We start from the raw sequence: 20,909 nt of genomic DNA on the forward strand, positions 1-20,909 counted from the left end.
AGAACCGTAATTGCTTGTCATCGCAGTCTATTGATTGGTCATTGACTGATTAGTTTGGACAAAGAGTTAGCTTGCGTTGTTCGGTCTGTTAATTGAATATAACAGCGTTTAACAATGGCCCCTTAATGAAAACGAGGGCTTGTAGTTATAGCGCGAGAAAGAAAAGAAGAGAAACAAGGGGGGATCTCTAATTAGGAGCTGTAACTCTCGGGATCTGTCCCTTTGTACGCGGGTGTAGGGAAGCTGCATGGCCGGCAGGCAGGCGACAGGCGCCGGTTGCTGGACAAAGGGCTGTCTGCTGCCAAAGTGGCTGGGCGTCCAAACTCTCATCCTCCCTAACCTCCTATCCGCAGCACTTAACCCTTTCACTATAACATGAGAGTAGTTTCCCCCAATATTTCTACTCTGCTGTGCCGCTTATCAACTCATTACGGCTGGACAGCCTAAACGACGTTCTTGGCGCGTTCAAATCATTAATGGTCGGTGCCAAATAGCGCTCAACATATCTGGGTCGTTGAAAGAGAATGAAGGAAAGGAGGTGGGGAGAGTCGAGGGTAGTTCTGCTTCCGAGTCAAGCTTCGTCTATAAATACTCGTACATTGGAGTTCTACGACTATAAATAGGCTTAAAACAACACAAAATGCTACATTGTACTCCACAGGAAACACTGGAAACGATAAAGGATTCAAATTTAGACCTCTGGTCTTTGTACCATGATGTAGTATATTTATTATATTTATTAGTATTAGCTATTATGATTAGTTAGAGTATCCTATATAAACTAAATTATACGTATTAAGTTATGGCGGTAAAAAAAAAAAAAAAAAAAAAAAAAAAAAGTCGCATTCGTTCAGGAGGTAACCAGTAAGCCGCTTCAACACTTTTTATGGGTCATCATCTAACAGAAAACAAACGCTAACACTGTTATATTTTTGTTTTGTTATGAGCATTAATAAGTTACGAAGAATTGCGTTTGCGTTTTGTCAACAAAAATTGTGCGGCTCTCGTTAAGCTTTGGTTTAGAAACATTTGGTCTTAAAATGTACTTTTAGTTTATTATTATTATAGCCTACAATATAGAGCATTAGGTTGCGATTGATGTTAATATTGTTTTATTTTAGGTCTGTATGTGTATTGTTATACAATACTCTTTTTCACGTTAAAAACAATTAATTGTAATAATAATAATAATAACAATAAACAAAAACCTAAACCAAAATTGTTTGCAGATGCCTATAAAGCCCTAATAAAACAATTACGGTTGTAGCGGTCAGTATCTTAAAATCACACTGATGTTGATGAGGGGTAAAATAATCCTGAACATGAGTCTACGACAGAGGGCGCAGTAGCGTTTGCTTTGGCTAGGCTTGATGAAATGGTTATTTCTATGTATTATTTTCTACATATTATTTCTTACAAAGCATGACGTTTATTATTATTACATGTGAGCAGTAATCACAAATAGTGAGGGTGTGGCTAACCCTATATTGTCGCAATTTAAAACAATCTGGCTAACACTTTTTTCTGCTTGTATGTTGCAGTTATCCAAATACATTGGGGGGTTTTTTCGTAGAAATTTTATTTTATTGTATTTTTATGTTTTCGTTGTTCCCAAAAAAATTCAGTGACCTGTTAGGCCTACCTAATACATTTATTAAGAGTGCAGCTTATCATTGAGGTAACGTAGTTCATAAATGTGAAAATATTTAAACACGTTGATTTTTTTTATTGAAATTGTGAAAGAATCCTACAACAACAACAACAACAGAAAAATCCGGACAGCCAGCACAACGGGACACGTTCATATATTTCTTTATATAAACTCAGCTCAAGAAGAGGAATGTTGGTCTCTTCTGTTGGAGTACATTAACCTGAGGCTTCTCATACCTTGTGAGTCCCGCAGCGTGATAAGTGTTTTTTACAGCGACTGCTACAATGCAATGATGGCACACGCTTTCATTACGTGTCACAGGCAGATTAAACAGCAACGCATCACAGATAGGAACACCTTCTGTCTCCAAACAACAAACGCTATAGCTTTCATTTACAACAACCATAGTGAAAAATGAAAAAAAAAAAGGAAAAAAAAAAAAATGCAACGAGTTAAACTCTAAATATTATGTACACGCAAATGTACAGGTTTGAATAAATTAATACCAATTTGCATATTCTTAGGTCCTTGTAGCTTATTTACAGAATTAGGTTTCTTTTATTAATAATTACATTAAATAGTTCAGGTATAACTGTCTGTCGGATTTAACTAACGGTCCAACTGTCATTTCAATCCCTTTTGAAATATCCTTTTAATTTTCTTTTTTCTTCTTTTCCTTTTTGGATGTAGCTTGGATGTTTTCATTCTACAGGTTTTATGTGAATCACCAATCAGATATTGCAACCAGCAGTGATCCTATGACGTTACGCAAAAGTAAATGTACTTTATTTGTAAATTCCTTTTTTCTTTCTTTTTTTAATAGATTGGTGTGGTCTTGTCAGCATGTTCTATAAAGAGTCAATTAGGCTACACCATAGATTGTCTTCGCAGCACTTCCTACGCAGATCTCCACCACCAAGAGCACCAAGTCCAACGTTTTTCTTGTATTAATTTTGTACTTGTTGACTGCTGTTTGCTTTTTTCCACTCCAGACATCCATGCGCAAAAACAGTACGTAATGAAATTTCTCGCAGAGAACCACTTAATAAAATCCTCTGGCAATTCAAGTCATGCCCTGGATAGGTTTGGGGATGCTTGATCACTTGGGCGAATCCCTAGGTGAGGAAGTCTCCCGCTGACTTTCTAGGCCGCTCACTAGTCTCTGAATGTTCTGAAGTTCGTTGATGGATTCCTTCATTGTTGTTTTAGGTGAGCCGTTTCTCTGACTCGCCCCCGATTTGTGATCAGGCACAGGACTCGATTCCCTGCTACCGCATTTAGACGATTCGGATGAGGGGTTTAGGCCGCTTGGCAATCCGGTGGTGAGCAGGTTTGTGCTTTGAGGGATCGACACGGGGAGCTGGTAGGGGTTGAATCGCAGTCGAGGGCGAGTGGAGCTGCTCAAGAACGGGTTCCTGGAGAGCGAGGAGGCCGTGTTGCTGTTCGCGGGAAGGGCGGAGGCCGCTGCAGCTGCTGCGGCCATGTAGGTGTAGGGGTACGGGAAAAGTCCACCAAAGGTTGGCATCGGAATGCCCTGGAATAAGAGACATTCGTTAGCGTCTTTTAGCACACCGAACATGCAACAGTTTGAAAGGTTAGGATCTGCTACATGGTGAATTTTCAGTGAACCAGTATTTGCACAGATTAACTAGTGCCACCTGTTCGCAGTCCATCTGATTTCAATGGCAGACGTATTTATTGACTTTTATGGCGCATAGAAATAAACTTAACAAGAAATTATTGCTTATTGTGACATTTTAGGCAACTGAAAATCACAAAGATGTAACGAAAATAAGTGCTAATAAATCTACGTCACGAATCATTTTTGAAGAAACAATAGCCTACGCATTTGCTAGAACATTTTGAGATATTTAAAAAATCTGTATCTGACGTATTCAGTGGCTGAATTTGTGTATTCGGTTTGTATATTTCTCTGTACATAACGCAAAAAAAAAAAAAAAAAAATTAACAACCACATGCAAGCAAAATCAAAAGCATCACAGCAAAATGTCGCAAAAACTGTTTTCATTCAAATGCTTCCGTAACCAGTATGATGACATAGGCTATTTAATTTTTAATGGCGAGAGTTCCCTTACCTGAGAGGCAAGCATGTGTTGAGACAGATGAAAGGGAAAAGGACTCGGTGTGCTCCCAGTTCCCTGGACCGACAGGCTTCCGTTCTCCAGGCCACCAGCTCCTGATACTGAAGCCAATAGATGTCCCATACCCATGGCTGAAAACGCTCCAGGTGCCATTGCAAATTGTCCGGGGTGGAATAATAGAGGTTGTCCGGTGTTTAGTGGGTTAAAGAACTGTTGACTGTGTAGGCCGGAAAGCGCCAAGCTCTGAAGGTGCCCTGCCCCAAAATGTGAAGGACTCTCTGTCTGTACCATTAGAGGAGAGAAGCTGTCTTTACTGGCGCTAAGACCACCGTTTTCTGTGTCCTTCTTTGACAAGTCTGTGTCTTTCCTCGGCCTGTTCTCTTGTTTGTCTTTCTCCAAGTTTCTTATGCTTAATATAGAATCGCTTGATTTTCGAGAGTCCGGGTAATCGTCTTTCTTCTCCAGAGCAGGCCTCTCCCGCCCACGTTCCTCACATCTCGACCTGTATGGAGATGGAGGCTCTGGTCCAGGACTGCTGGAGCCACCACACCGCTCATCTTGGTGGTCCAATTCGTGCTCACTGTCAGTGCATGTTTTCTCGTCTGTAATGGAAAAAAATATATACTTTTTTATCCACGTTCAAAACTAAATAAAAAAATAGCCTACTTTTATTTATATATATATATATAATTAAAAAAAAAAACGTTTTAGATTCGCCTAATTCCAGTCGTAAATTTCATACCGCTTGACAGACTAATGATATTCTTGTACACTTTATAATACTTGCTAAAATAATATGTAGTAGGCTAACTATGAGACTAAATGCGATGAAATATAGACAATTATCTTATTTAAAAAACGGACTAGTTTTGAATGTAAAGTTTAGTTCTCTACATTCAGGCGTAATGTGAATCTAACGAAATGGGCTATAATTTTATCAGCACATTTGTTCCATGATAAATGCCTTATTAAAATGACTTTGTCAATTATTAAAGTAGTCTTGAAAACGCTAAAGGCATAATACACCGGCTTGTAAATGATATGACACTTAGGCATGTTTCCTCTCAGTGATCGTGAAGCATAGCAATATAATTTATTCATAGATTTAGACCTACCTCTGCTGCTCCGGTTAAATCTAAGTGGGCTGGAAACCGGTCCAGGTGAATGACCAGCATCTCTGCCGGTTGTAGGTTCGCTTGAGGAAGCATCAGAGTCCGCGCCATCACGGTCCACTTTACATTGATCCTCATACATGCGTAATGATGGAAGGGTCAACTGTTTCCTTTAACATAAATTTAAATAGTGAGAAAAATAAATATGACCTAAGTTGACCCACACTAAACTGCAATATATATAAATATTCAAAAATATATCAATAAAACCCTTGAAATATAAACAATTGCTAGGCTTTAAATCCGGTTCCTCGGCCATTTTACATTGTTGTAAACTATCAAGGTTTTAAAACCTACCTTTTTTCCCTTCTTCCATTCCCTGTGTCTCTGAAGCCTTTGGCAAAGGGGTTATTGTCAATCTTCAGCTGTGTTATCTGAATGCAAAACAAAAATGGATGCGTATATTATTCATATATTTGTTGGTTTGTAACACTATTAATACAATTACACAGCAGCAGTGTATTAGTATTAAAATATTATTAATCGTGGTATTGTTGTTATTAGTATTGTGCTGCAGAAATTCACAATCTACAAGTAAAATACTTTTAAATGCATAAAAAAGCAAAGCCTGTACATGTAGTGTGATCACCAGTTATTATCCCAACACCGTTAACCACGCTACACAGATTACTTTAGAGTGATAATTTAATTATTAAAAATGTTTAATGAAAAAGATCAAATCACGACCCCCCTGAGAAAATTCCACGAGTAAACATTTTCCATTTGTCAAATTGGTATTCTCTACAGCACAACGGAGAGAACAAGAGAGGCGAACAAGATGAGTGACGCCGACCTGCTATCAATAATTAATAGTGTGGTTTGAATCATTGCCAGTTTTTACAAGTTCCATGAAAATACAGAGCGATGTAACAGAACGATTTTCGTTGTGCCCAAGTGATTTGGACGCTGTAGGCTATAAATTCAGAAGAAACCAAGGCCTTAAAGTTCATAGATTGCTAAGCTAGATGGCCTCTCTGCTTTTTGCGTTTAGCAACTGACACGCTTTGATTGCTGAGCCTCAGAGTGTGTAGCTCCCGGACAAACCGACGAGCTTAAGTGCCTGCTAATCGATTGTGACTCTATGTCATAAACTTTACGATACCGACAAGCTCACTAGGCCCCTCGGACACAGACTACAATTAACATGAGCAGTAGCTGGAAGTGGCACTGGACACGAGGAATTTTAAATGTTTTAGATATATACTTTTGCATCCACATATTCAAAATAGTACTTCTATAAATACTACTCATCTTGTTAAGTGAGCATAAGCTATAAATCCAATCAAATGCAGAACGTGCAAAACGCATCGCAGAACAAAAGCAAAAATGCGAACGTGTAGTATAGTTCTACATTATATCGTGCACATTTCACTATAGCACAGATCAAAATATGGGTACATACCTTGTCGTTTTGATAAGCTGTGACAGCAATAAAATCGGTCTCAGGAAAAACATATGTCCTGAAAGTGCTGTACGGAAGCTTCAGAATATCGTTGGCTCTCACAATATGGAACCTGGGCTGGTATTTATGCATTGAATTCAGGATGGTCTAATGAGAAGGAGAGGAAGAGGAATGGAAAACATTAGGGCTTGTCAAAATAATTATCCATTTAAGTCACTGGTCTTTAAAATTGTTTTAGACAATAAATACCGCATAAAATATATAGAAATAGTGGAATTATTGTTCTTGAGTTAAACCACAAAACAACAGGCCTGTGCCAGTGGCAGGCAAACAGAAAACAGTCAAGCGGACATGCAACATTTTGTGTTATTTTGTGTCGTTATGATTATAACACAAATAAATCTGAAATAAATAAAAAACAAAAGTTTCTTAATTGTACAGTAAATTAACAAAATGTGATGAACACAAATATATATGTATTTTTTTTTTTCTATTTGACTGTACAAATATCAAATGGTTGTGCCATGCATGTAAATGTTTCATTTGTTTCCAGTCGATTTGTTTGCAAGTCGCGTAAGGGAGCAGGTCACACACTATATTTGACTGCATGCTCACATAGAGTATTGGTCAGCATCGCTGTATCCGTCTCAACATTGTTCAGTGAACTATCATAGACTGCACAGGTCGCTCTACCTATGCATTTTGTTGCTGCGCTTCTCAAAACAGCCCAAATTACACTTTCACTATTCCTATTTGTAAATTCATTTACTGTAGCGTGATTCAAGATCTCTCCGGATCCTTTGACCTCATTTTTGTCACTTCCACCCCCTCATAAAAGTTATAGCGCTCTGCGCCTATCATAAACAATAGAAGTAATAGTGGCCAAGAAAAAAAACTCAGGATGAAGTATTTACATAACCAAGCTGTCAATGTCATCATTATTCACTTAATTCCCCATATCTGTTTTATAAGCTTGCCGAAACAAAGAAAGAAATGAATGTAGCGACAATAAAGAATTGTACATGGACCGACGAAATCAAGTTAAAATATATATTTTAGAACATCTATAATTATTTTCGCCCAGGAATAAACAGCGAAATTGTAAGCATGTCCAATCATAGCGAGCGTCAGCATTACAGCCCACAGATGGCAGTAAATTTATATTTATATATTACACAGCAATACACAATTACTACTACAGGCCTACATGCGACACAAAAACGGGTTATTTAAATAAGAATGGGTTACTTACAAATCCATGTTTGTCCGAAATGTTGTTGGTTAACTTCAGTTTATGAAAAGCAACAGGCTTAGCCATCCATTGTTCCCCAGTAGCTGGGCTATCCGGATGTATATACATTCGCTTTGGCATCTCCGGGTCGGCCTTCCCCGCTACCATCCAGCGAGAGTTGTGGAACTTGTAGCGGCAGTCGTCGGCAGCCACAATATCCATTAATAGAATATACTTGGCTTTTTTATCAAGTCCATTGATGCGGACTTTAAAAGGTGGAAACATTCTCCTGTAGAAAAAGGAAATATGTCTATAAATGAAAAGCTTTTTTTCTTTGCAAATGTGGGCAGATGCAAGCTTAACGTTTTAACAACACAACCAAATAATACCAATATAAAACCAAATAAACGTTTTCAGCGCTATGTTTACCTTATCTAGATTTATTAAATAAAACAACCGCTTTAAAAAAAACATGTACAACAAATATTAACATTTCACTTGGCTGCAGATAATTTAGCTCTCCGCAAGACTTAAATCTTCCATGAAAGTGGCAGGCTATTTACATAAAATAGTTTATTGTCACCTCAGTACATACGCAGACCAAGAGAAGCATTTCTCTTTACGAAAGCACGGTTTAACTGTGCCACACCGTGCCTTGAAAGTCAATATTTGTTGATATTGATATAAGCAACAGAAAGCCTCAGCTACTTTCCTTTTGCTAGCCACAAAATACGCATCGCTTGTACTTTCCCCATTTCGTTTTCCTAAGTCAAATGAGCAGACGAATCGTTCAGACACATGTTCTGACAGTAAGACAATCATTTCTACAGTCCCTTTGACATAATAATTAGGTCAGGCAGTTCAGGGCGCAAGACATTAATAGGGAAATAAAGGGGAAATGACTTACGACAGCGATGTGCAAAAGACAGATATTTAGTAATGAATTTACTGGGCCTGGTAAACTACATCGACAAAACAGCCTTTTTAATCCGTGCAGCAGACGGCAAATATATTGTGGAACATATCATGTGAAACGCTGAGTGCATCATAACATTCCCTCGTATAAACACTGAGACAAAAGACTAAAAATAGAGCAACTGTGAGCAACTCACCTGCCAGATTTCGTAATAACCATTTCTGTTCCTAATTTGTGGAACTGGTCCCATAGATCCTTCGCTTCCAGTGTGACTTTTGGATCGTCTTCAACCTCTTCCTCTGGCTCCAGGCTCTTAAGACTGCGAAGATGAGCTGCCTGATGATGGTGACTCAGAGCCGGATGGAGCCCAGCCTCCGCGGCTCCGGCGAGGGTATGGTCCGGGATCGGCTTTGTGAGAGCCCCGGGAGGCAAGGTCAGCGCCGGGAAGAAGGAGGGTTGCGCGGCCGCGAGAAAAGCTGACATGGGAAAGTCGGTCGGCCGGTGAGCGTGGAAAGGGTGGTAAGCCATCGCAGTCCCTGTAAAAACTGGATCTCTCATCGGTGCATCCAACAATCGTAGTGAAAAAATATATTCAGTGGTGTTCTCTGGCAAAAGCAGCGCGTATCCAGACGATAGATTGTCTCACTACGAGAAGGAAAAGCGCAGCAAGGCAATTTTGGCAAGTGAATCGGGTGAAGGCGAAAAGGCGAGCAAAGACAGTGGGAAGGATCTTCCACTTTAACTCCCGTAGCTGCTAGTTTCCACGAAGTCCCCGTAATAATATCAGTCAAAGTGAGCGCAACGACGCTTTGAAGGCAGAATTGGGGATTCCTGTTCTCCAGCAGTTGCTCTCATAAAAAGATTATTCTTTCGATGCGGATGTCCATTCAAGCGCAGTCATTCTACGCAGACACGGAGTTGAAATGGTTAGATCTTGCCCTGTCCACTGTACAACTGTAACTATCTCACATGTCCTTCCTGCTCTGATCCCAGCACTAATGAACCAAGCCCCCTTGATTGCTGATTTTACGCTTTCTGGACCAATTGTGGGCCTCCATAGGCGTGGTTTTGACAGCTCCGGCCAGGCTCAAGGAGAGGGGGTGGACAAGAAGGTGTCGGAAGCATTAGCAGTAAGAAAACATGTCAACAGAATAAAATATTAACCAATGACAGAAAAGATCGGGAAATCCCACCCCCGTCTCCAAGCCAAGCACCGGGTCAGCCCTCAGTGCTTAGCCGGTGGTGACTGCACCTCGGTCGGCTTGCGCTTTACAATTACGATGCCTCCTTGTTCGAGGAACAAACATACTCTCCGATACACTGAAAACTAGGAATTAAGATAGCTGACGTATAAATAGACAAAAGGTGCAAATTGTTATGATTAACTAGCGCAAAATATTATATGCTTTTCATTGGTAGCACATTTTAAAACATTACGCTATAAATTGAGGATAACTATTCGCAATAGTCAATAAACATATCAGGAACACACCAAATTGCGTTTATCTTCTCAAAGTGACGCGTACGAGTGTTGTGTTCATAATATAGCACTGCACACTCATAGCCAAAGGACCTTGTTGTGCGTATGTATTGAATTCAACGTTTCAATGTGTGAATAACTATTTCCGTGCTTCGTGCTTGTGTCGCGTCTGACTTCATGTGAGGAACAGCAGCCTATAATCGGACATTGGTACTTTAAATTCTGCCCCGGGTCATTCAAAGCGCACAGCCACGCGCTATACTGAAGAAAGAGGAAGAGAGTTGATGGAATCTAAAGACCAATATAAAGATAATTTTGGTGAGTGCTGCATTACTCTTAACTCTTAACAGGCATCTGCGGTTGTAAATTTTAATATTACTTTTAGTATACTCCATATATGACGTAATATACATAGACAACAGTTTATGAAATGTAAAGGTATTACATTTATGCATTTACATGTATTTTATTGATCCTAACGCTGAATATGCAGGTGAGCGGATAAAAGCATACGCTCCTCTATATTCTCGAAAAGAACATACATCTCGATGCTTTTAGGTTTAAGTGCCAGGCCACTATAAATGTTCACCATCTACTTTCGACCTGTAGTTTTAGTAGTGGGACGAGCCATAAGTGTAGTCTATACCTTTAAGAAATCCACTCGTGGACTCTAGATTTACTTGGATTGGGTTTGTTAGATAGCCGCTTGGCGCCAGTCGGCTGACGTACCGCAGTAAGAACAGTCTCTTGTCAGTTCATATTTACTCCAAAATCCTCTAACAGTGCACTCCAATCCCTTTAGCATTTACGCCAAAGTTTTGGCTTGCGCTTGCTTTCTTTGTCTCCAAATGACTTGTGGTCTTTATAAGTTAGCATTTCCACGTATACGTTTCGATCAGATGTCGCACTGAATAGTTCCAATATTTCCAAAACGCATCAATGTCCAATCTACGTTTTTGTGCGGACGGATTCAACCGGTTGCGGAATGTTGTCACTTTTACACTTCGATACAAATCAGCAGAACATGATGACAGGCTGTATGTTTAACCCTTACTATGCCAGAGAGGACCTGCTATAGTGATTAAATATTGCTTATGAAATACTGAAAAGTTACTAAGTAAAATCAGAGTGTATTTTTTTTGTCAGCCAGAAACTTGATTCGTTTGCAGCTGTTCTTTAAAACGGAGGCGACGACGTTTAATATAGCCTTTTTGTATTTAGTTGCACGATATGTGATATTTACTGAATTGGACATAAAATGGTTTAAAGATCATAGGTTTCATTACACAGCATTACGGATTGTCGCTCACGTCTTAATGTCATTAAAATTGCTAAACGATCTTTGTAAAACATATTTTATTGCGCGTTTTCTAATTGAACATTAAATATTAATCAAGGATAACATGTTTAGCAAATTCATGACAGTCTATTTTGAAGTTAAATAACACATTCACACCATAAAAACACATAAGAATAGCTAAAGCTGCATCGTAAACAGAGAAAACACAAAGTAGGCAGACACTTGTTGCCGAAGCCAGGAGTGAACAGACACAGATCTAAAGCGGGATTTATTAAGACTGACACTAAAATATGGAATATGAACGCCTTTATCAGACAGGTATGTTCATTGTTTAAGTAGGATACGATTTTCTTTTAAAAGTCGTGAAAATAAACCAAATAAACATAACACAGAATGATAATAAATCAATATTAGGACCGAAACCTGTTCACAATTTTTGGTACGACAATATAGCTAAATACATGTAGATTTTGAAATAAAGCGTTTTCTGCTTGAATGATGAAGAATGTGTAAATATAGCAAAACGAAATGTCAAACGAGAAACTAAGTAGTGTCTCCTGATATAAAATCTACATTATTTAAGGCTAAAATTAAGAGCCGTGTTAAAATACATTATTTCAAATGATGAGTGTAAAATAAACCCTATGTTGAGTTTTAAAGTCATTTAGAATATTAAATGTTAAATTGAAATACAATCTAATTAATTATACGTATGTCATTTTGACAAATCAAAAAAGCCTGTAATATATTAACATAAAATCACATTCTAGAGGAGAAACTGCCGATTTATAATCAATGTACTTCCTGGTTTAGTGATTAAACTTTTTTTCTTCTTCTTAAAATACCGTTTGCACTTCAATAGGCCTATCTAGTGCATTGGATGTAAATATTAAAGATTATTTATTAAAAAAAAAAAAAAACTATTCTTTGTATGTGAAGTGTTACCTGCAGCCAGCTAAAAAAGGACTAATCAATAGTTTTTGTTTAATCTCTGGTCTTAAACTTCGACAGAGAGTGATTTGGATTGGGAAGAGATTAACCACACATGGGAATGGTAATGGTTTTCTATGTATATACTTAAGGAAGTAATCACATCAACAGAGTCTCTGCAATTACGCCAGATTTATTTTTCCTGCTGTACACATCTAAACCGACAAGAATGTAATCATGCGCTGAGCTCTTATCACACATGATTTAAAAAGCGTTCATGCTGGAAAACTTTTCACTGCACTGCCACTGTTTACTGCCAAAACAACGAGGCGTCGAAAAACCAATGACCACTTGTATTCCGAATGATTGTAATGATGAAAAATCGTGGGTAAAGGTTTGTCAAAAGGTGTAGAGAAGTGTCTTCGTGCATCAGCTTCGACCAGAGGACGTTTTCATTAGTTAAAAATAGCCCGGTGCCAAACTTTTATGCATGATCTGCTTCTGTCAGCTTTTGTGTCCTTGAGACGGTGTCCGCTGTAAGACAATGTGTCTAATTGTGTTTCCAGGTTCTAAGGAAATTAATATGTTCCTGCAAAAAGATAACGCAAACCTTTGCAATACCTTTCACATATATGAAACCAGATGATCCTCTAGGGCTGATCATTAAATGACCGACGCTCTTTTTTCTGCTTTTACATTGTTGCTCCTTCTTTTCATCTTTTCATCATCTCTCTGCATCATCTCTCCTGCTATATTTAGCCAGTAGACTGAGGCCTTGGCGCCAGACCGTTTAAGACCTGTCAAAGTCCCTCATATTTCCCCTTGTCACATGTATACCCAGCGCCTCCACCGGCTAGCAGCCCCCTCTCTCCTCCTCCTTTCCGTCCAGCTCTCTCTCCTCCATTCTTACTACCCATCCACATACACCCTGTATAAATTTCCCCATGTCTCCTCTTTTTCATTAGGACAGTGTATTTGATCTGCTTGTGCTTATTTTGCCAAATCGTACAATTTGCTTTTCGCATAGCCCATTTTGTATCACCCAACCGAGTCAGCAAAACCTCCTCTGGACATACTGTACCTGATGGATGCGAAACAACTATTTTATAGACAGCTATGGTGCTCTGCTTCTTCTCTCCCACTCTCATTTTGCCCAAAAGTATATTGGCAATAGTATACTCCACAAATCTAAAAGCCCATGCCTTGAAACTATAAAACACTTTCACTATATTAGCGACACAATAGTCCGAGGTGATGCTATTGCTAACTCCACCCTAATGCTCATACAAACCTGTTGATTTCAATAGATTTATAACAAAACATGAATTCTGTGAATGAGAATGTAGGTTTTAAATTTTAACCTACTATTTCTAAGAATATTTTCAATAAAATATGGCCCAAACCATCATACTAGATATTACGGATCATAATTTGGTTTGAATTTTTTGAAACAGTCAAATTCAGTCTAATACTGCAAAAAGTTTGAAAAACATATTTATATAATTATGTTGTAGTATTTTTACAAGACAGATGGCCTAAAGCGAGACTCGAAATGTTATCTTTATAAGGTTAGTTATATATTATAAGAATATAATAAAGTGTAGAGATCCTGACACCTTCCCTGGTTTTAGGCATTTAGGGGAAAAAGGAAGATTCAAGTTCATTATGCACCGGCTTAAACACCGCTGAAAACAATTTAGATATTATATCTTATTTTTAGTTTTCTTGGTGGGAATGGTAAGTCATTGATGCAGTGTTTTAGTAAATATTCAGTATCCTTTAAATCCTTCAGTATTTTCCGCATAATGCTTTAATAATTCTAAACTTTTAGAAGCCATTTAAAAGACGCTTAAATTGATTTGGGCGAAGCACGGCTTTATGATGATTATTAGAAGCTACACCTTTTTCAGGTAACAGGTGGGGGCGCTCTAATGACCTCAGGGAATACGTTTACCTGCTTCTGCAGCCCGGTCAGTGCATTATCAGAGACTAAAGCAAACCATAAATGTGGTCTAGTATGGAAACCCTGGTCTTTTATTTTAATTTAATATAATTCTTTTAAAGAATGAGTTTAACACATTGAACGCTTAGCTCGGTTATTTTATACTGAATAATGCTAAGTATTACACAAGTGTTTTGCAAACAATACATCCGTACGAACTGATATGAAAATAACAAGCTTTGTTTCATGCGTTAGTCGTATAGCAATAACCTGTTGATACAGCCATATAGCTGTGTACCTGTTATAAAAACAAGAACTAACACATTGAACATATATTAGCCATGAAGCTGATATGTAAAGGTGTGAAGAGCAAGGTTATAATATCACACTGTATTAGTAATAAGTGATTTATTTGTTTCCTTTATGATGACACACACACACACACACACACACACACACACACACACACACACACACACACACACACACACACACACACACACACACACACACACACACACACACACCGGACTTTCTCGGTCCCCTGAGCTTTTGTGATGTGTGATGCTGACTGAGCCCATCATTTCCCCTTCAGCGATTAAGCCTCATGCTCCGTTTATAGGCTATGCAACAAGTGCTTTATTCCTTTGTAAATTTTAAAGTTATTTGTGGTTGATAAAAACTGTATATTATCTTCAGATCTAATGTTTTAGGTCATTATGCTAACACATCCTTGTTTCCATTAATTTAACTTGTTTCAACGTCTTTTTACCGGATTAGTAAAATCAGTAATATATTTCAAAATGGTCGAAAAAGTGCAATGAAGTAATTCACTACAATTTAAAAAAAAAAAAAAATAGCAATTGAACTTCAGTTTTCTAATGTATTGTGCAAAATTTTTACTTTGAGTAGTATACAGTTCCATACACAGTAGGCTAAGGAGTTTTAATAATAGGCTATATGTTTTTTTTTTAAATAATAATAGCGCAAAAGGAATACAATTAGATGTATCATTCGTTAAATAGCTTTTTCTATTCTTTTCACCTCTTTCTTTTCGTGGCACATGTGCATTTATCTTGTTGTTTTAAAACAGCAATACGAAAGCTGTAGATTTTATTACTCTGCACATCTAGGTAATTATTTTTCAACGAACATTTGTAAAATACATAATGTATTTAAGTAATTATATCACTTTCAATCAGAAATTTGTCGTGTAGTGTTCATGACATTTTCTATATTACACATGATTTGCATGCACCCAATGTGTTTCCGACTTAATAATTAATGACTTTAGATATACTTACTGAATAATGCTTTTTCACAGGTTGCACCTGAACGTTTCAAATAGAGTTGACTTTGTAATAGAGTAAGAAATAAGGGATGAGGGGAAAAACTCTACGTAGCAACATTAGTAATATAAAACAACCACTCTTTCACAATCAATCCAGCGCTATTCAGTGAGAATGACTTCAAGATAAAGGAAGATTGTTCTCACTGTATCTGTTAGCGATGAGTCTGTGAGTAGCAAACAGACGCCCATCGTTTCGATCAGGACGCTGATGAGATGCGCGTCCAGGTGTGGGGATCCTGAAGATAAGTTGATCTAATCGAGGCTATTCAGCAGCTAATTGAAAAATAGTGTGTGTCACACATTCATGTCAACACTGACCCCTTTAATCCCCCAGGAGCTGTCAGATATTATTCAGTTCCTCTGTCTCTCAAACAGTAGTGGAGATGAGTGCTTTACACGCCTTGTCTGATTGACAAGTAGCCTAACATATTACAACACGAAGCGATTAGTCGTGCTATCTACGGTTTATTGAAAGGCACCAGCTAACCTCCAATCAACCATGTTGTAAACATGTTTTTCATGTAAGTATGTCGTAAATAGGCTTATGTGGAATACAGCAAATAAATTATGTGGAGAACAACCTCACTCGAACCGCGCCAATAATTTGGTTATTACCTTACACAAAATTGCTCTTTTTCAGTTGTGTGTTTTTATGTTTCTGGTAATATAAATAATATGTCGTAAAAAGGCCTATGTAGAATACAGCAAATAAATTATGTAGAGAAACCTCACTCGATCCGCGCGAATAATTTGGCTAAGCTTACACAAAATGGCGCCATTTCATGTTCACAAAAACATTCGTGTTTCTGTTTCTTGTATGTAAATAATATGTCGTAAATAGGCCTATGTAGAATACAGCAAATCAGTTATGTGGAGAACACTTTAGCCTACCTCACTCGAACCGCGCGAATAATTTGGTTATTACACAAAATGGCGCTTTTTTCATTTTCACAAAAGCGTTTGGAAAGTAAATTTCTTAAACGTATTTTAGACGAAAAATGTCTTTAAAATATAATGAGTGGAATTGTGCAATGTACAGTAGTCGTTTAAAGTGGATCAAAAAGTTAATCAAAGTTGTCCTAAGACAAGAACTATTGTTTTGGTTTTAGGACAACTTTGATAAAAGGTTTTGATCCACTTCAAATGTTGACTAGTGTAAATAACAATAACATGTTGGGATATAGATATAGCCTTTTCAAAAAAAGGTAACAGGGTTGACAGTTTTACGATTTAATTTAATATTACAAGCCTTGTGTTTAAGTGCATGACACTACAATATGTTTAAGATCAATTAACTCATAAACGGTTTTGTTTTTGTACAAAATCATATAACAGAGCTGACTTACTAAAAATCCTAACAAAATATGTGGTCTTGGACCACAAAACCAATCATAAGGGTAAATCTTTTTAATTTACTTTCTAAAAATTTGAGAAAATTGCCTAAGTTCATAGCAATGCATACTATTAATCAAAAATTAAGTTTTTATATATTTACGGTAGGAAATTTACAAATCATCTTAACGAAACACAATCTTTACTTAATATCCTAATGATTTTTGGCATAAAAGAAATATCTATAATTTTGACCCATACAACGTGGCTATTGCTACAAATATACCCATGCTACTTGCGGTCCAGGGTCACATATAGTGATCAAAAGAGGAGACACTTACCTGAATGATGTATATTAATGTTTAAGGTTGATATCCTTATATTGTCCACTAAACTTTAAAAACATGCATATTGTGAATGAAATCTAAACAGGTTTTTATTTCCACATCTAGAAAATGGGGCTACATGGAGCCAAAAGACATCTCTTGCAGATCGAAAAACAAGTTTCTGAATTTTTATTTAACGTATTTAGACAAATATCAACAACAAAACAGTGAAACATACTCTAAAATACTTTAATTTAAGGTGGTTTATTCTACGTTTCCTTTTCATCTAATGTTTTCTCTTCATGGTTCAAGAGGAGTAGCCATTAGTTCAGTTAGTAGTTAAGGGATGCATGACCTCCGAAAGGGGGGGGGAGAGACCAGCAGCCGTGCCAGAAAACAGCCTGTTACTGAATGGAGCCCATTCCCATTGGGATACATGGAGTGTGGAGGATTCGAGGAGTGTTTTGGAACAAACAGCCACAAAATCTTACACGGATTGCCAACAAGCCTTGACAGATTGACTCATGCTAGATTGTGTATCAGTGCCACCGTGACTAAACGGCAGACTGTTTATAGATTAATGCTTCTTTAACTAAATGTACAAATTTGCACAGCAGCCCTCTGACCCCGTAAATAGGAGGAAACCTCTGACACTCCTCACTGAAATGCCTGCTATCTTCTGTTGGTATTTATAGGCTGTCGCTCCAGTGATAAGGTGGCACTGGCGGTCTGGAGGGAGACAGAGAGAAACGAGGCCTAACCTTTTCAGACGGAGAGTGCGAGCTCTGCCACTGTCTTCCACACCGGCCAGATGACTGCTTCACGTCGCCTTCGAGACACTGTTTGACTGATTGTGTGTGTAGATGCTTTTTGTTTCTATGCATGCAACACATTTTAGCTTGTTAGACTCAGCACAATAAAAATCACTGTTGACACAACAATGGCTTGCTTTAGTGTTTTTCTCCATCTACTGCATAAAGTTTGCAAGTTGCATAATAATGTTTTACTAAGAAAATGACTTGATATACACAATATCGTTTCCTATCAGATATAATTACTCAACATGTTTTACAACAGACAGCTAGTGCTGGAAAATTCAGCTGCTCCTTTATAATCATAAATAAACCTTTCATTATAATATGAAACAAAGCTTACACGCACATAATTAAAGCAGCGACGGAAGAAATCTCAGCCTGTCCTGAAGCCTGTGGAAGATTCACAATGATAAAAAACAGTTGCCTAAACAAAGACAGTGATTGAGATTTGCAGCCACAGGCTCAGATGTTTATCTAGTCGCATTTATTATTTTTTTTTGTATAACAAATATATTCAGGAGAGAGCAAGGTAAGTTAACAAGGGAAAACAACAAACTAAGTCAGACTCTGAATGCATATGCTGTATTAAGCAAACACGCCGATGTATAGAAGACTCATTAAACTCACTTGCAGAAATTCCTATTTCAAGATGACATTGCGTAAGTATTATTAGAAAAAATATAGTCCATACAAAGCATGTGCACTGCATTCAGACGTAAAGTCATGCCAACTTGAATGCCGTTAATATAAATGTGAACAAACTTCATGTTTCCTCTCCAGCTTCTAAGGCTTTCAACATGCACAGATGTTGGAATTTTTAAGGTTTTTGACAAGGACTGTGCATTCATATTTCTTGTCTAATTGGTTTTTATCAATAACTCTTTGTGTGTATGTGTGAAACGTTAAATCCAGTAAAACAAGTTAAAAGACATTCCTCAAAGCTATTTTAAAGAGTTAAATAAACAAGCTAATACAAAATGATATATTGACGATAATGCTGATCATAATGGAACTACTTTTTTAACATTCTGGTAGTGTCTAAATCATCTAAATCGTTCGAGCTGAATGAAATTTGGTAAATATCAGTCTCACACGCATCCTATAAAGCATTGGAAACATTAAACACAAAACTCCCTTTTGAAAGAATCAATACATTTCATATTTACCCATAAATCGAAAGGAATTTAAATCACTTGAACCCACTGAATTTATAAACCAAATAAAACTAACTCCAAGAAACGGACTCTTGTTAAAAACAATCAAAACATCAAATCAAATATACAGAAATAAAAATGTGCGGAATAATAAACACTACAACGTAACAAGATTAAATTGTAAACATAAGCATGATGTTTGATTACCTATAAAAGTCAAATCAATGAAAATGTGAACTACAGTACATGTCTACTCAAATATATCAAACACTGTTTGTCTACTGATGTGTTGATCGAAAAAAAAATCATAAGCTCAAACCTAAACTACTGAGAGGTAATCAGGACATGTATTTGATGAACACACACTCTCACTCTCACACGCATACGCGTTCAATAAAGATACGCACTGGAAGTTCGATTGATAATGATATTGGTAATATGACACGTCTTTGAAAAAAGTGGCAACTCCAACGGACCCCTTTTACTGTACATCCGACCCGTCAAGCTTAATATACATGCACTCTCTCTCACTTTCTATTAATCTATAAGGGAAGTAAATGACAAAGGATGTTAACGGCTGGGCCTGATTGAACAGGGTTTTCCTGCATGCCAGGTCTGATTAAAGAAAATCCACATTTTAAAGAACAGAGAAAAAATAAAGCGCAGCAGGATGAAGTTGTGTTGATGCGTTGTGGTTGCATTGTCAAGATTGTCCGAAGGCGACAGAGAGGTTTCCTTGGGGTCTGAGATGTGGACGGGATGGTTGTTTTAGGGGAATGCGGTGGGGTAGAGGCTGAGGGGCTGGCTCTCATTTGTGGGGAGAGGGGACCGGTAGCCTTCGAAGTTTCGGGGAATGCTGCCGCTGGTGGAGCCAGAACTATTGCTGAGCGTCTCGATGCTTCCCTCCCTCTGGAGCTCTGCTGCATTCAAAACACACAGACAGAGAGAGAGATGAAGCAAAAAACAATATTAAACAAGACTGGCGCTGTTCAAGATCACTGCAGCGTTTGAAGTCAGGAGAGATTTTAAATGATTCACTATTACCGTAAAACGTCTTAATCTCAAGATCACACACGTTATTTGTAGTTTAATTCTTTTAATTCTGAAACAAGTGTTTGCAATTTAAGATGATTCATAATTGTCTGAATTTCCAAACAATGCTTTAGCAAAATAATGGGACTTGAATAATAAGTGAAGTGAAGTGAATAATAAGATGGAAATGTAAAGTAAATTATAAAATAGAAAGACATATGATAGTTTGATGTCAGCAAGAGTATTTTTTTGAAAAGGTTTTGCAAAGTTTGGGATCAGTAAGATTTTTTTCTTTTATGCTTATTAAGGCTCCATTTATTTGATCAAAAATACAGAAAAAATGTAATATTGTGAAATATTATTACAATTTAAAAATAAAGGTGTTCTATTTTAATACACTTTAAAATATAATTTATTGCTGTGATCAAAGCTGAATTTTCGGCATCATTACTCCAGTCTTCAGTGTCACATGATCCTTCAGAAATCATTCTAATATGCTGATTTATTATCAATGTTGAAAACATCAGCTGCTTAAAATTCTTTTGGAACCTGCAATACTTTTTTCAGGGTACTTTTTTCGACAAATAAAAAGTCATTAAGAACATTTATTCAAAATAGAAATCCTTTGTAATAATATACACAACCATTAAAAAAATTTGAGGTTAGTATTTTGTTAAATCAGTAGGTCAATCATTTTTTGTTAAAAAATACCTTTATTCAGCAAGGATGTGTTAAACTGATAAAGTGATAGTAAAGACTTATATTGTTAATTT

General features: G+C 37.3%; 2 protein-coding genes across 2 annotated transcripts in view; both read right to left on the bottom strand.

Moving 5' to 3' along the window:
• Nucleotides 1–1,705: 1,705 nt before the first annotated feature.
• Nucleotides 1,706–9,487, bottom strand: tbx2b (T-box transcription factor 2b). The gene is made up of 7 exons (XM_073817594.1): nt 8,671–9,487; nt 7,580–7,847; nt 6,328–6,474; nt 5,223–5,299; nt 4,869–5,035; nt 3,748–4,355; nt 1,706–3,185 (listed from the first exon to the last, which is right to left on the bottom strand). The coding sequence occupies exons 1-7, from the start codon at nt 9,030–9,032 to the stop codon at nt 2,751–2,753; spliced, it is 2,064 nt and encodes a 687-aa protein (XP_073673695.1). The 5' UTR covers nt 9,033–9,487; the 3' UTR covers nt 1,706–2,750.
• Nucleotides 9,488–18,412: 8,925 nt separating this feature from the next.
• Nucleotides 18,413–20,909, bottom strand: part of LOC141284319 (BCAS3 microtubule associated cell migration factor-like) — a 30,131-nt gene continuing 27,634 nt past the window's right edge. The window contains exon 3 of the mRNA XM_073817325.1: nt 18,413–20,024. Within this exon, the coding sequence (XP_073673426.1) occupies nt 19,873–20,024 (152 nt within the window). The 3' untranslated portion in view covers nt 18,413–19,872. The remainder of the gene's footprint in view (nt 20,025–20,909) is intronic.

Source organism: Garra rufa, chromosome 14 (assembly GCF_049309525.1).
Source record: "Garra rufa chromosome 14, GarRuf1.0, whole genome shotgun sequence".
Taxonomy (NCBI): Eukaryota; Metazoa; Chordata; class Actinopteri; order Cypriniformes; family Cyprinidae; genus Garra; species Garra rufa.